General features: G+C 43.0%; 3 protein-coding genes across 5 annotated transcripts; 2 read left to right on the top strand and 1 right to left on the bottom strand.

Moving 5' to 3' along the window:
- Positions 1-3,326: 3,326 nt before the first annotated feature.
- On the top strand, positions 3,327-7,212 carry LOC105567475. 2 transcript variants are annotated; one of them, XM_012022376.1, is made up of 6 exons: positions 3,327-4,170; positions 4,550-4,639; positions 5,493-5,724; positions 5,800-5,909; positions 6,391-6,606; positions 6,882-7,212. In XM_012022376.1, the coding sequence occupies exons 3-6, from the start codon at positions 5,685-5,687 to the stop codon at positions 7,029-7,031; spliced, it is 516 nt and encodes a 171-aa protein (XP_011877766.1). In that variant the 5' UTR covers positions 3,327-4,170; positions 4,550-4,639; positions 5,493-5,684; the 3' UTR covers positions 7,032-7,212. The 2 variants fall into 2 exon arrangements, with proteins under 2 accessions (XP_011877766.1, XP_011877765.1); XM_012022375.1 differs by having other exon boundaries at positions 4,547-4,639.
- Positions 7,213-7,317: 105 nt separating this feature from the next.
- On the bottom strand, positions 7,318-9,311 carry LOC105567476 (elongation factor Ts, mitochondrial). Of its 2 annotated transcripts, none has more exons than XM_012022377.1 (4): positions 9,257-9,311; positions 8,500-8,655; positions 7,874-8,408; positions 7,318-7,775 (listed from the first exon to the last, which is right to left on the bottom strand). In XM_012022377.1, the coding sequence occupies exons 2-4, from the start codon at positions 8,653-8,655 to the stop codon at positions 7,552-7,554; spliced, it is 915 nt and encodes a 304-aa protein (XP_011877767.1). In that variant the 5' UTR covers positions 9,257-9,311; the 3' UTR covers positions 7,318-7,551. The 2 variants fall into 2 exon arrangements, with proteins under 2 accessions (XP_011877767.1, XP_011877768.1); XM_012022378.1 differs by having other exon boundaries at positions 9,227-9,257.
- On the top strand, positions 8,662-14,422 carry LOC105567477 (dynein heavy chain 7, axonemal-like). Its single transcript, XM_012022379.1, has 7 exons — positions 8,662-9,267; positions 10,591-10,886; positions 11,854-12,157; positions 12,525-12,670; positions 12,739-12,892; positions 13,222-13,371; positions 14,068-14,422. Exons 2-7 carry the CDS (start codon positions 10,654-10,656, stop codon positions 14,329-14,331), a joined length of 1,251 nt encoding a protein of 416 aa, XP_011877769.1. The 5' UTR covers positions 8,662-9,267; positions 10,591-10,653; the 3' UTR covers positions 14,332-14,422.
- Positions 14,423-15,535: the final 1,113 nt, after the last annotated feature.

Here is a 15,535-nt window from a genome sequence, read left to right as displayed (position 1 = left end):
AGGAATAATAATGAAAGCGGTAAGATAAATTTGTGTCCTCACTGTGCAGATGCGCTTAATGTGCTCTCCACAGGTCAACAAAAAAAAAGGTCAGAATCATGTAACGAGTGCAGACAGGAAAGACTTTTCAGTCTACTGATGTATAATAATTCTAATGAATACCACACATGGAGAGATATGTTTTCTCCGACCGCGTAAAATAAGATCGTGTAAAACCGAGGCGTATGAAAAGTATCGCGTAAATCGAGAGCCGAGTGTCTTCGGTTGTGAGATACTCGAAACGACTGTACGAGTTAGAGAAACACAAAGGACAAGTTAATTGATCCTAGCATAATTTCTTCGGGCGGTTAAAATTACAACGAGATTAAAATTACACCGAAATAATCTCCTTTCGTTTTATTGATTTTCATTAAATTCCGTTGTTCTCTGCAACGGTGTATCTTATAGTCACGAATCTGACTTTTTATTTACTTAAACTTATCACGCGAGCATTAAACAGAGCGGAAATAAGAACGGGAGGAGGAAATTTAATAATTCATTAATTAAAAACTTATATATATATATATAAAAAAAGGAAGTGGTAGGATCTCTCAGAAGGCTTTCAGAAACGCGAGGCTGAAGAAAATGCGTCCGTTAATTAAAACTTTTAGTGAGTAAAAAGAAGTGTAACAAAGATCAGAAATATCTTCTCGAACGTAAACATTGCTAATAAAGAACACAAAAGTCTCTCGCAACTGACGCAATTAATATTATTAATTATGCATATTCTTCAGAATTGCCTCCAAATTCGTCACATTCGGCTCACTCTCTCTCTCTCTCTCTCTCTCTCTCTCTCTAATTTTTTCCCTCTCTCTGTTTATCAGAAATTCAATCGGAGGACCGAGGAACGTCCGGCTCCGCCCGCTCGAAGGGCCTCTTCAAGGGCCCATTCGAAGACGTCGCGCCCCCGCGATCTCTCCGGCGGTCATCGGGCGATTCGCGAACGGAACGAATCTCTCTCTCACTCACCCGCCTGGGGAAGTCCATTGTTCTCCGGGTATCTCGCGGCTCGCGGTGAGGCCGGGGCCCATTTAAACCGCCTCTCTCTCTACCTCGCGGAGGGACACGCGCTAAGGAGCAGGACCGGAGCTCCGCGTGTGATGCGCGGCGGCTAACTGTACACTGCACGGAACGACTGATATCCCCCGGCTGAAAACGAGACCGCACCGGTGTGCCGCGCGCGCGGAGTGTCCGGAAGTGGGCCCCGGAACTCCGGCCGGCCAGCCGTGACCGGCAACGGCAGCAGGCGGCCCGGGACGAGCTGTGCGGGCCTCACGAGTGCGTGCGAGCGCGCGCGCGCGCTCGGGGCCCGGGGGGCCCCGTTGCGATCTCTCGCCTGCGAGCAACGCGCGACGCACACACGCGCACACCTGCTCCGAGGTCCGCTGCCTTTCCAACGTTACCTCGCCACGGATAGATAGAGCACGGCGGTTTATTACACGTCCTAGAACACGTAATGGGCCCCTCGCGCGCGGCCCGTTCCGCTCCTACGTGCGTTAAATGCGCTCCGTAAGAATGTAAGAAACTGAGAAGGATCCGAGTCGATGGGTACCGGATAAGGAACCGATCGTGGCGATCGGATAAAGACATGGAGAACGGGCTCGCCTTATCATGGAAATGTGCGGAACGGATTCCGATCGGAATTATTCCGTTTTTTCCCCCTAGAAAGCACAATAGAAATCTAGGAAATAACTGAACAGTTCCGAACATTTCCATGACAGGCACCCAGGTTGAGATAAGGAAAAAAAAAGAATTGAAAAGTAGCACGGGCTGACGTTATTTACCGTCGTTTTGACGTCAGGAAGACATTTTTTCGTAACATTTCGACGTCGAAATGACGACAAATAACGTTAGGTATCCGGGACGAGGATAAATACAATTTGCGGATTCATATATTGAAGCTATCTCGATGCAGATATGATATTTCGTAAGGTTCAATCCGCGTTGACGCAAGACTCGCCGCGACGCGCTCGCACGTGCAACGTATAAATCCCGCAAACACCAACCAGCAGTAACATAACGTCGATATTATTTCCCGCTCTCGAAGGTATTTAAGTGTAACACATGTTGCACACAACAGTTGCATTGTTGAGTGGAAAATGGCTGCTTTCCTTTTAGGAGACACATTAACAAACTCGAGCACAGTTTCCCACTGTGAAGTGGCAAAGATTTTAGAGAACAAGACTTTAAGAGGAGGTTCCCTAGTAACACAGTGCGTTGGCTAAACATTGGCGAAACATTGGTCCAATGTTGATTATATTGAAAATGTATTGGCCGATATTGTCCAACGTAAAGCCAATATTGGCCATTCAATAAATGTAAATGTTGCACAATGTTAACTATATAATATTAGATTTATATTGGAAGTGCATTGCTTAATATTTACCAATGTAATAAGAATATTGAATAAATATTACACCAATATTGCTAAATAGACATGTTGGCAAAATAAGAGAAGACGTCCATCTTACAATATTGGAGCAATACTGGGAATACTATAGATTAACATTATTTTCCAATATTGCGCCAATATATTGTGCTAGGGGTTTGTCGACAAAATATTCTATCGAAATATTTGGAGCGGAAGTGTTCTTCTTTCGGATGTGAGTCAAAAAGTCGATTGAGCTTGAATCGATTGAGTTTGAATTAAATTCTAAATGGAAAGCGACATACATAGTCTAAAAGTGGGCTTTAAATTCGTAACTTTGCTGACACGCGTGTACCGATCTGTCATTTATTGTCCATCGATCAATTTCGTAACAATTAAATAAAATGAAGTATCGCGCACTTACCTCTGGTGGCTCTGCCGTCATCCATTGATGATCACCTCAGAGCCCGTTCTTTCTCCCTTCGTCCGCTCTTCCGTTGTTGCTTCTTGGTAACGCACACACAACACTCGCTTGTGAATTTCTATTAAATTACGATCATGATATTTAATTACAGCTGAATAACAAAGTACGGCGATTCCGTGGCACATTTCCCATATTTATCGCATTTTATTAGATACATCGTAATCGAAGGAACGCGAAGTATTCGTCCGCTGTCTCGTAAATTAACGTAACGAACAATTGAATGTCGTTATCCAATAGGGAATTAACCAATGCTATTTTCGTCATTTTCAATTTTATATTCAACTCTTATCTGTAGAAAGAACCGTGTAACACTCAGAATTTGAAAAGGATTACAGGTCGGTCATGCACATTTCACGTATAACGTTAGCACAGAAATTTATTTCTAATATTTCACGAAATTTGTTCTATCAGAAGAGTGAAGTATTAGAGTTAGTTTCGCATTGCAGACCTGCGTTCAATTGAATCAGGATTTAAACTCACCGAGAATGGAAACTTTGTTATAACGCGCAATTTGTACGTGTAAATGTTAGAAAGATTATTACATCTGGACAAGCGATTGATATATTACAATTTCTCGTTATCATTTCACCCGGCGATTCGTGTATTACTTTGCGCGCGGAAAGTGACAAATGTTTAACTTGAACCGGCGAAAATTTTCAAAGCGTGAGAGAGACTCGTCCGAGTTCGATCGTTAAGAAAGGCGTCGCCGCCGTGGATTGTCGAAATTAAAATAATTTATATAATTCCCTTGTCGCATTTCCACTCGAAATTACGCGCGACATTCACCTCGACAAATCGCCGCGGAGCAATCAGATTACGGATCGCGACAATTAAACGCGATTGATAAATGTTAATAACGCAGGGGACGATCGCGTTGTGAGAAGCGACGTAAAGACACGCGGGACACCCGACTCGCTCGACTAGGCCGCGCCGAATGATTCGGCACAATAAGACTTGTTTTTGACCGAGGTGTTTACGACGCTACGTAGTTTCTTGGAATCAGAGCTCGGTCGCTCGGCAAAAACAATAGGTCACGCCGTACGCACGATCATTCACGCGGCGACAGTCGAACGAGACGGTTTGCGGTGCTCCTCAATGTCGTATTATTCTTCCTCGATACGCGTTCGCGACAACCGTGGCCGGAAATAATTCTACAAGATTCTACAAAACTATAAAGTATAACTGCCAGAATCTAACAGATTCTACGTAAATTTGCAAAGTGTTATGAAAATCAGCATTGAAAATGCTAGAATTGGAACGCTTTTGTAATATTCCACAAGTAAGCAGACGTTTTAATTCTTTAAGATTTTGTTGTTTCTCAAATTTTTCAAACTAGCAAAGTTTTGCATAGATTACATTTTCATGAAACGCTACTTGCGATAATTTCTTGATTTGAGAACATTGTAATTTGTGATACTATTTCGTAGATATTTTTACAAACAATAAACGTTTCAGCGAGGACATAAAAATTTCTACAAATTTCAAGTAAATTTTTTGTAGTTATTTATAGAAATTTTTTCCGCTAGGGAAGTACGGGAAGAAAACCGCGATCGCTCGCTGCGAATAATCGGCGATCGATATTAAAATGTATAATTTTCAAGTTTTTCGTTTAATAACGGAAACGTATAATCTCCAATTTTTTTTTCTTTGGTTAGCAGAATCAATGCTGGCCAGAATGCAGAAGTTTCAAAACGTCGACGGCGTTTTCTAAAAGAAAAGCAACCAACATTGACGCCGTGTAACTGCTGGTTGGTGTTTCTTAATCGTTTGTATATTTACAATTTAATTATCGCCGTAATAATGAGAGGAGAGGCGCGGGAGCGATCGACTTTTGAGGGAAGCGGCGGTTCTTGGGGTTCGATCCCGAACTCTCAGCTCGTGTTCCCCTCGGCGGAGAAGCCGGAAAACCGGCAATAATCTCCGGTTATTGCTTCCCAGGATGGCCATTCTATAAAGAGAGAAACCTAAAACAAAAGGGCCCTTCGTTCCGGGCTTGCTCTTTGGCGGTCGAGTCACGTAATTACGGAACAGCTCTCTCTAGAGTGATATGGCACTCAAGGAGACACATATAATTACGGGGACGATTATACAGTCCTTGCGCAGTTTTAGACTTTCATTAAAACTTACGTTATTTTTATATACGTGATAAAATTAAATTTTCTGAAAAAGAAACACGGAAAGAATTTGTAGCTTAACGAGATTAAATGTTAAAACTAATTTGTTTGCATTGAAAAAATTTCCAGCAGATTGGGAGACGCAGATCGATCCTTTCGCAACTATGCCCTTACAGAAATGTGACAACTGGGAACGAAAAAAAAGGCACTGAACAATTACTCGAGTTCCGCAATTGAATTGTTAGAAATTACTGATGTACAGCAATTTTCTTATAATTATTTCGTTTACGTTATTCTGTAAGGGCGTTCACCAGATTCGAGTCCAGTGGACATTTTTGTAGACACGGCTGTTGCTGTCCCACAAAATTTCGCTCTTCGGACAATGCGCGGACTAGGAGATTTAATACGATTCCAGATATTACTGTAAATCAACCGCAAGATGTGTTATGTATATTAGTTTTTATAATTATTCTTTGTCTTATTCCAGCACGACGGAGGGTCCCTTTTAATCGGGTGTCGAGTTTCCCGAAGCCGTAGAAATTCGATTCGACTCGGTCCTTGAAACAAAGTGCGCTCGCCGCGCATTTTTTCCCCTGACAGGAGGCGACAAGCGAGGGATGCGGGTCTCGTCGACAAATGTCAGGGAGTCTCCGTCTTACCGTCCTTCGACGGCGCGAGGATGGATTGGCGAAACGAGGAGTCGTCTGATCAGTCGAGCGGTATAACATCGAGGTAGAGGTACGCTCGTTGTGAGCTTCTTAATGTTACAACGTGCGCTTTCTCTTTCTGGACAGTCGAGAACCTGAAGTGGGATGAGAACGATCATCCTGCGGCCAGGACGAAGGATCCTGCCGCCGTCGCCGCAGCCGCTCTGAACCGCGACGTTTGCTCTCAAGGAGTTCAGGTTCATCGGAACAGTAAAACTAACATTATGCAAATTTCTAAAAGCAGTTTAATTCCATCCAGAATTATAGTGGTCGGATTTAATTGTTCTTATTTAGTTTCAACGTTTGAGCTGAAGAAATTTGATATTCCATTTTGAATTGAAACTATCCAATTTTTCATCCACAACAATCCAAGCCACGAAAAAAACGAAATGTCCAATTTCGAATTAAAACTAACGGCCGTGTAGACAAATTTTAATTGATTGGCAAATGAATTCAAGAAATACGAATAATTAAGAATTAAAGGGCGAGGAATTAATGAAGAATGTATTAAGAAATGTGAAAATTATGTTATTGCATTGAAGTGTACACGAATTACGAATGTATTTTTTTAAGATTACGAGAGTCGATGTACATTTTAATCAGTTTTACAGTCTAGTGCAAGTTGAATATTTCAATTTAAAAACTGTCGCGTTTTCTCGATGAATTTATTTGATTTAGGTTGGAATTGGAATTTGCAAGGACATCGGGAATTTTACGTCCGCTTTGGAAAACCTGGAGCTCGGGACGCGGAATCACCCGGGATTTAGAACAAGTGACGTGCAGACAGATTACTTCAATGATTCGGAGCAGGAGGAAACCGGGCCGGTCTTCAAGACGAGAGAAAAATCTACCTTTCAATTGGTGGTTCAGGGACCAGAGATTTTAATTTTCCAGGTACGATTGTCCACGACTATTTGATCCTGATTGGGAAGCAAATTGACTTTGCAAAACTCGGGACTTATATTAAACCTATTAGCAGAGAAATTCAAAGAGACGTTAAACAAGTTACTCACGATATTCAGGATGTTAAAAGGATAACAGGATATGCGGTGTAAGGAGAATTTAAAATGGTTCTCTGGAATATTTAATTTAAAAATTGTAATTGTAGGGAAAAGAATTCAATATTAAGGATCGTAGGAAATTATTAACATTTCTTTTTCTGCCCGCAGGGCATCAGGCATTCCCCCGCGGATATCGCGCCCTATTGGAAGAAGGACTCTCGGATGTGGCTGTGGAAGTCGATCAGGCTCGCGAGAAGACTGAAAAGAACCAAACCGAATACTACTGCGGGCGTTTTGTATCGCAGGGATCTTTCGTAGCATAGATTTTATTCGATCGTGTACATACGAGTTTTTGAATCATAATTTAATTTTTTTTTTATATTCGAATACATTTTAACATTGAAATAATGTTAGCGACGCGTATGAAGTATTCTTTTGTATTCATCGCAAAATCAATATAAAATGGGGATATTGAAGAGGACGTAGAGTGCAAGAGAAAGAACGTGCATGATTTTTTCGCGATTCTGATACAACGGTACAGGTTCTGTGGCTGCGGGAGGCAAAAGCCGTAAGATTCGTTAAGAGAATAATCGAGATAACGATATAAATTTCACGCTAGATTATCACTTTATTACAGTAACACAATACACTGTACACAGCAGTAAGACTGAGAGACATTAATCCGTTTCCTTCAAACGTTCCTTTTTAAATACTCTCTCTCTGCTCCTTTGATGTCATAACAAAAGTAATGGCTATCGTGTAAATAAATCGTATTATCGTGAAAATAATATTAACGGTAATTAAAAAAACGAGCGTCTACGGAGGTCGCGATCCAACGTCAGCCGCAAGTCTTGGCGCTCTTCAGCGCCGACTCCTCGTCGAGCTCCTCGCCGATCTCGAAACGCGCGAAGTCGACGATCTCGGCACGCGCCTCCGCCAGCAGCTGCTGCACAGAGAGACTAGGATCGAGCAGGAATTCCTGGTAGATCATGCACGGCTCCTCGTCCACGTTGTTGTGCGGCTCGTCTACCCGCGGGTTCCCGATCTTCTGCGGGTCCATGCCTGGAAAAAAAAAGAGAAAAGAAAGAGAAACGGCGTCGCGAGTGTCACTCCTTTTCTTCTCCAGCTGCATCCGAGTATCTTTGCCAGATGAGACCTACCGATGATATGTTGGCAGAGCTGGGTACCCAGCATACCGTCGGTTTCCTTGCACTTGATGGCCACAAGGGCGCCGTATTTGCCGAAGGACACGGGTATGGGATTCATCGGCGCCGGATGCGTGCAACCGAACAGCGTCACGTTGTCCGGCGACTGTACGCTGATGGCGAGAGCGCGTCTCAGACTGATGTTCTCGCCTACGTTGCCGATAGTCATGGCGGAATGATCGCTCAGGGGCGTGCCGTCCGCTGCGATCAGGTCTTTAAGACTGCCCGCGTGAAAGAGAGTGCGCTGCGCCTCGCTCTGAGTCTCCTGAGACCTCGCTTGGCTCAGCACGGCGGAGACCACCGTCTCCGCGAGGCTGTGAAACTTCTTGTTCCGCGCCACGAAGTCGGTCTCGCAGTTGATCTCGGCAAGCGCCGCGTGAGGCCCGTCCACCATCACCGTGATCAGGCCCTGGCTGGTGCTGCGGCCTATGAGCTTGGCCGCCTGGGTCCAGCCGTACTGCTGCGCCTGTTCTCTCAGCCACTTCTCAGCCTGGAGCAAGCAAGAACTAAGAGATTCCGCCGTAAGTCAATTAGAGCTGCAGGATGTAACGTTCAGGAGGTGTCGCGGACGCGCCCCGTACCTTGTCCACGTCGTTCTCGTGCAGCTCCAGGGCCTTCTTGCAGTTGGTGAAGGTGTAGCCGGTCTTCTTCCGCAGCTTGGCCAGCAGGGAGCTGTTGGTGGCCTGCCAGACCAGGCGCTCCGTGTGAATCAGCCGGAGTATCTGGGCCGGGATCATCTGCGGAATACATCACGTCAGCGCCGAATTCTGAGACGACGGAGCAACTCGGCGGGATGGAAACGCGCTAATTTCACCGGCCGCGTCCTGGGGCCTGCGGCAAACCGGCTTCGTTCGACGCGGGTTTAGAATGACAGGGTGGAGAACGTCGCGCAGGCAAAACCGGATCGCGAATCCTCGCGAGACAGCGTCGCGACGCCGGCGTAGTCCCCGGGTCCCGGTGGCTACGAACAATCGACGCGCAGGTGGTTCCCGGCACCCTAACCTAAAAGGGGACGCCCGCACGCGAGAGATCGGCGGCCGCCGGGGGGGGCGAAGGGGAGGCACATGCGAGAATCGTCCTCTCGCCGATTCCGCCGAGGTTCGCGGGATTCGTTAATCCTGCCGAATCGATCGGCCACGTTGCCTAGAGACTGCCGATCCGTGGGTGCCAGTTTGCGAATCTCACGGACGACACGAGGGCACGGGGCGCGGCACGTGCGAACGCGAATCGCGATTTTAGCGTTGATCGCGCGAGACGCGTGCATATTCGCGGTGGACCGGGCCGGTCTAGCGAATCTAAGAGCTATACCGCGGCGGCTCGACGACGCAAAACGCTCACCGTGCTCGAAGGTTAGAGTACAACGCAGGTCCGTAATCGTCCCTCCACCGAGAGGGGCGTTTTCGGGCCCCCTCCCCTCCCCCCCAACTCGACACTTGCAGATATTGCAGATATATTGTTTAAATTTGACGGAAATGTCAGTACGGTATATTCCGCAACGAGATTATTGCGATAATAACGATGGATAAGTGTGCGGAGTAATAAGTATACATAACCTAGCGGAAAAAATTTCTACAAGTAACTAAAAACAAAAAGAATGACCAGCTGGAATAGAAATTTGTCGAAATTTTTATATCTTCGTTGAGACGTTAATTTTTTTTGTAGAAATGTCTACGAAATAGCACCACAAATTACAATGTTCTCGTGAAAATCGGTACAAAACTTTGCTGGTTTAAAAAATTTGAGAGGCAACAAAATCTTACAGAATTAAAACATCTGCTTACTTGTAGAATATTACGAAAATTAAGAAAAGTGTTGCAATTCTAGCATTTTCATGTTGATTTTTATAACACTTTTTAAATTTACGTAGAACTATTTAGATTCTGGCAGTTGAATTTAATTTTTTTGTAAACTTTTGTAGAATTATTTCCGGGTGTTTAGGTGACATCAAGTATTGCGTGCTTTCCGGCAACAGATTGTCATCTCGTTTTTGTTTAAAGGTGGTTGTACGCTAAACTGAGAGTCTCAAAGTCTTCTGAAAATTTAAAACAAAATTAATTCAAGTATTGTAGCACGTCTGTGTTAAATCTCAAGTCGATCCACCATATAGACTTTGAGATATAGCCGTTTAAACTTTACGATTTTTAGTATCATTTAACATTACAGTAATGGCGAACAGAACTTCACGAGTGGGCAACGAATTTCGCTCTAGCAATTGAATCGGTCTCAAAACATGTAGAAAAATCTGAGAAAAATTAGTTGAAACACTTTTGAAGCACGTGTATCAATTTGGAGAACTTTGACCATACGTTAGTGAAGTAATTTTAATCTAAATAAAGTTCTTGAAAATGCCACGTTGTCCCACGATTACATGATTTTCAGGATAAATTTTAAGAGAAAATCCTCAGTAATTATGCTTAGTATACGTTTTACTAGTAAATCGTGTGGTAAAATTTAAAAAACTCACATAATGCTTTTCAAAATTCCATGCTGTCCGACGATTACATAATTTTCAGGGTAAATTTGAAGAGAAAATTGTCTCCGCGTAGATTTACATTATTTCCCAATATTGCGCCAATAAATTGTGCTACTAAGGAAAGTATTTAATTCCAGAGAGGTCGCGAGCAACTAAAATCGTTTTGCAGTTTTATATTTTACATAGTTATATTTTTCAGGGATTTAATGCAAGTCTGTCAAACGTCGCTCTGTGTCATTAATAATCGTGACTGAGATTGAACATGGAAAGTTCTCGCTCCGAGGAAACGAAGGTACGAAAGTCCAGGGATGCGATTCGAATACCAAGGATCCTCGACACGAAGGTGGAGCCGTTGTTTTCCTTGCCGTTGGACTTGACGAGTCCTAAAAGATATAAGAGAAAAGGAGGGGCGTTAATTAAGAAAATGGGGAAGATGCAAAGATTTCGTGACGCGCCTCACGTAGCAGAACGTCTTCGCGAGGAGAAGTTTCGCAGGTACGAAGGGCAAGAGGGAGCCCGAAGCCTGTAATAGCGATGGTATAAGAATTTATTTGTTGCTCTCGAGGGTTGTTATTTAGAATTGGTGTAGCCCTCTTTGAAAAATGACGTTCCGCTAAAGGGAGACCAAGTTAGCGGAATATTATGTACACACGTAAACGGAATTCCAAGTGACTCCGAATTTACTTAGCGATCAAAGTCAGTAATTAAACTCTCAAGTAACATCAGATCTAGAACCTCTGCAACTACCGTAAATTTATATTAACTAACTTATTTAATTAATATAAATTTACTCCATTACCTTAATTTAACAAGATTATTAAATTGAATCAATTAGCAAAATTGAGTGAAGCTCATTGTCGCCAGTGGTAATTAAACAAAGGGAAAATTTTTTTAAAAGTCGACCAGACTTGCCAGTCTCTTTTAAACAAAATTTCCCTTTGTTGAATTAATTAGAGCAAAAAGGGTAATTGTGATAAAATATAATTTTTCAGTACGTTTAATGTTACTTTTCCCTGAAAGGGAAGCTCTTTAAATCGAGGGGCTGTTTTATTAAAGAAATTTTGTTAAATAGATGCGCCTGTCGAGCAAGGATCCATTAACTCAATATTCCAAATCTTACGTGTCCCCTTTCTGTTCTCGCTTGTTTAATTAATTAAGTACATTTATCATTGCATGTATAAAATTTTAAACGTACGAGAATATTAAGAGTTAAATGTTAGGCTGAAACTGACTCAAATAATACAATAATCTGTTTAATTACATTAATTTTATAAAATTATAAAATCAAATTGTTATACAATATCAAACGTGTAAGCATGTTAAGAGGCAAATGTAAGGCTAACTTGATATAAAGTATTAATAATTGATTATTAATAATGCGAATTAAAATAATAATAATAAACAAAAATCGTGGATCTTTTTCGGAAGAAGTTAAAGCCGTAACAAATCTTCTTGCAATTAGATTTATGGTGGGTTTGGTAGTGAAACCAGAGCTGCCAGAGAAGGATGTAGATCTGAGCGACGACAAGGACGTCAATAGATATTATTATTATATTTGCAACGGAGTCGATACAATTCACACGGTGAGCATCGAGGACGTCTTCGTCGAGGCGATACTCGATCTGGTTCCCAGCAGCCTGCGCGATAAATTTCCCGATTTTGCCAATGATCTGATCCTTGAAATCAAGGAAGACTTCGCGAAGAACATGAAGAAAGCCATCGTCGAGTTTGCGCTCGCGGATCCTTTCGAGGAACATCCCTCAGAGGTTGGCCATCGGAAAAAGACACTGAATTACAAAAAGGACTTCTTTTTTTCTCAATTTCAGAATCAATTCAGATCGGAGATAACTGAATCATTTATTGACAAGAGTTCAAGTAAACGGGAAAAATGCTCCAACATAAAAATTCAAGGCTCAACATTTTTTAAAAATCTAAATTTAAATTGGGACGAAAACTTTGAGTTGTAGACATTCAGTAGGAAAAGAGATGTTTCGTTTTTCATCTACGTAATTGTTGTGTAGCGACAGTGCGTTGAATAGTTTATTTTGCTTCTTCAGCGTTTCGTAAGCTGCGATAGAATAAAGATCGGAGCTTTTGTCACGAGCGATTTAATTCTTACCGATCGCATTGCAGCTCGACGCGGTCCAGGAGGACGAGCGGCGCATCCAGCCGAGCTCGCGGAAACATATAGAGCACTGCCGCGAAATTTTGTACACCGATCTGTATTTAATAAATCCATGCATGCGAATGACTCTGGAGCAGTGGGTTCGCGATTACAGGTATCAATACGAATTACGAATTACTTCGCGCTGCGAATCGTTCGAGCGAAAACCGTCGATTCTTTCAGTCAATTTCGGCTCATCAATTTGGAGTACATCGCCGCGCACGAGGAGAGCTGGGAGCTGACGAATTTTCATACTTTAATCACCCGTCAGATCGACGCCAATCGACGGATACTGAAGAAAGACTGGTACAACGGGATTCAAGAGATATTTCTCGTGGTAAAGCATCGGGAAAGGAATAATATTAATGACGCGGATAAAAAGACGTTGCGCTGGAAAGAAACATCAGACGAATTAACAATTTTGTTTTGTATTCCATGCTTTTTGATTGAAGCCTTTATCAACTTTCTTCTTAATTCATTTTTTACTTAAGCATTTACTTCGCACTCTCGACAGCCGAATGAAAATTAATTAACAGTCAATCCTTACGCACTTTAACTCTTTATCTTCCTCATTTGTTCGTCCGCTAATTTTGCTCATTGCATGTTAAATTTGTTTACGAGCCTGAAATATTTCTCACCGATTCCTTATGGCTTATCCTATTGCAGAACAATAGGAAGAAGCTAGTGCCCAGCCCGCTGCGGCGCAAGCAGTTCAAACGATTCTTCGACTGCGCCGGCAAGCTGATGGAGTCGCAGCTTTTAAGGACCTGCAAGCGCTCTCTGCGGGATTTCGTTAATTACGTCGCGGACGGCAAGGTGAATATACATATCTGCCTTCCGCAATCGATCGACGTGAAATCATTTCCAGACGGGGAAACACGCACGCGTTCGGCGTTTCCTTCCTCCGCTTATCCACTGTCGCGCGCGTTATTGGAACGCTCCGAGACACAATTTCCATCAATTTCTGCTTATCAAGCCTTTTCAAGGCTCGCCCGCTCGTTTGCCTTCGAGCCCCTATCGCGCCCGTAACCCAAATGTTACGACAATCAATTGATGCTTTAAAAATAAACGATAGACGACAGCTGGCGAAAGTTACAAATCACCCCCGTCCTTCATCTTCCGCAGATTATAAACGAGTAGTCGGGAAAGAAATAGTTTTTCTTAACGTGGATTTTGAACCTCCGGGCTTCACCTTTATTTTTCGTTTTTGCACACGAATAGATATTGCGACGATTGAGTTTTCCTAGGATCCCCATTTTTGCCTTCATCTCACGCAAAGTCTTTGATTGACGTTTATTCCGTTTTCATTTTCCGCAGACTTTATGAGCGAACAACCTTCCCTTCAGCTTTCTTCGAGTTTTCGAGCCCTTGATCTCGATTTTGTCTGATTTTTGCAGATCAGCAATTTTTCTTAGGATTTCAATTTTTGTCTTCACTCACATTCCCGCGAAAAGTCCTCGATGGAACGTGTGTTTGCGCGGAGCGCATTATTTCTTTCATGTTTCTCCACAGCCCGCAGCCTGTCGCTTCAAGGTGAGCATCGCCGTGGTCTCCAAGGAGCTCGCTTTTCAGCCGTCCTTCGACAAATTTAAGAAATCACTTTGCGACGTTCTCGAGGCGATATGCGGCGCCGTGAAGAATTTTGAAAGATTGGAGACGCAGCTCTATCTCGATTGGGCGGGACCCCAAGAATTTCTCAAGGTTTCGCATCATAAAATATGGGTGACCAAGTGGAGAACCGAATCTGCTGTTTTTAAACGTTTCACCGTAAAATGAGGATTGCGAAATATAGTTATTTTTCTCCCCGCTGCTTCATTATTAACTGCTCGGAATATATTAATAACAATTAAAATCACCGTTTACACATATATATATATAATAAAACTGTCATTAATAATTTTAATTTAAATGTTGTAACAATTTAATTAAATATTATAATTATTGTGTAACATGTAAAAAGCACACTTTTGTAAATTCACGCGACACGGCACTCGTGTACGCGTATGTATAATTGTATCGTTTACATAATTCGTGAATTGCCACTCGTCTTTTAAAGTATTACTGCTAACAGCTGTCTGTGCGCTTCGCAGCCGCAGATATCGCAGCCCATCGTGGAGCAGCTGAAGAGACGGATAAATCAACTGATCGATCGCGAGAGAATAATCCCGGAGCGTAAGATGGCAGAATTGAGAAAGTGTTTATCGATCTTATTGTCGTAGGCGGCTATGATAAACCGCTCGATAACGGCGGCTCCTCCCCCGGTTTTTTGCAGATACGCGCACCTCTACAACGACGAGGAACTCGGCCGGACGGAGGCTTTCTTGCTGAACGAGAGGATGGGGCTGGAGGAGTACGAAAAGATAATTAAACTCTATCACGATCTCGCCGGAAGAATACCGATCGAGATCGAGGGGACGGTCTTCGCGGGATTCTACCAAGTTTCTCACGCGCCCTTCGTTAGGGCCGTGGTGGAGAATGTCGAGCGTTTCAAAGGGCTTCTAATTCACCGCCTCGTCGACCGATACCAGAATACGACGAAGAAGTGAATGTTAAATATTACTTTTTAAGGCTTTCAATTAAGCGCTAAACACTTTTCGTTGATCGCATTTAATCCCCTGCGATTTATCGTTGCGATCAGTTCCCAACCAATTTATACGTGGCGGGTCTCAAAATTATTTTGATCAATTGTTACTTAGGGCGGGTGACCGTAACAATTGTGTAAAATTTGAACTTCGCGCACGAGCTATTTTGCTTTCCATTCGCGCGCAATACTTAGTGGAATGAAACGTGCGCGGGGTGTGATTTTTTTTGCATTCAGCGCGCGGGATTAATTGCCGCGGGGAGTAACTCCGGAGTTATTCTCTGCGTAAAGCTAATATCAGCCTCGCCGACTATTTTCTATTTCGAAACGTTATATGGAGTTCAATTCTCTCAAACTAACTCTGTACCCAGTGTCATAGCGGAATATGAAGCTATATCC

Source organism: Vollenhovia emeryi, unplaced genomic scaffold, assembly GCF_000949405.1.
Source record: "Vollenhovia emeryi isolate VEMERY1.0 unplaced genomic scaffold, V.emery_V1.0 DF939137.1, whole genome shotgun sequence".
Lineage (NCBI taxonomy): Eukaryota > Metazoa > Arthropoda > Insecta > Hymenoptera > Formicidae > Vollenhovia > Vollenhovia emeryi.
This window is presented reverse-complemented; position numbering and strand designations above follow the sequence as displayed.

Excerpts from the sequence above, each read along its gene's own strand:
- LOC105567475 (XM_012022376.1), top strand. The coding sequence starts at position 5,685 with ATGGATTGGCGAAACGAGGAGTCGTCTGATCAGTCGAGCG. Across the intron at positions 5,725-5,799 it reads GTCGTCTGATCAGTCGAGCG|TCGAGAACCTGAAGTGGGAT; the intron begins GTATAACATCGA and ends CTTTCTGGACAG. Across the intron at positions 5,910-6,390 it reads TTTGCTCTCAAGGAGTTCAG|GTTGGAATTGGAATTTGCAA; the intron begins GTTCATCGGAAC and ends TATTTGATTTAG.
- LOC105567476 (XM_012022377.1), bottom strand. The coding sequence starts at position 8,655 with ATGATCCCGGCCCAGATACTCCGGCTGATTCACACGGAGCGCCTGGTC. Across the intron at positions 8,409-8,499 it reads ACGAGAACGACGTGGACAAG|GCTGAGAAGTGGCTGAGAGA; the intron begins GTACGGGGCGCG and ends TGCTTGCTCCAG. Across the intron at positions 7,776-7,873 it reads GCTCTGCCAACATATCATCG|GCATGGACCCGCAGAAGATC; the intron begins GTAGGTCTCATC and ends TTTTTTTTCCAG.
- LOC105567477 (XM_012022379.1), top strand. The coding sequence starts at position 10,654 with ATGGAAAGTTCTCGCTCCGAGGAAACGAAGGTACGAAAGTCCAGGGAT. Across the intron at positions 10,887-11,853 it reads CGCGAGGAGAAGTTTCGCAG|ATTTATGGTGGGTTTGGTAG; the intron begins GTACGAAGGGCA and ends TCTTGCAATTAG. Across the intron at positions 12,893-13,221 it reads TTCAAGAGATATTTCTCGTG|AACAATAGGAAGAAGCTAGT; the intron begins GTAAAGCATCGG and ends ATCCTATTGCAG.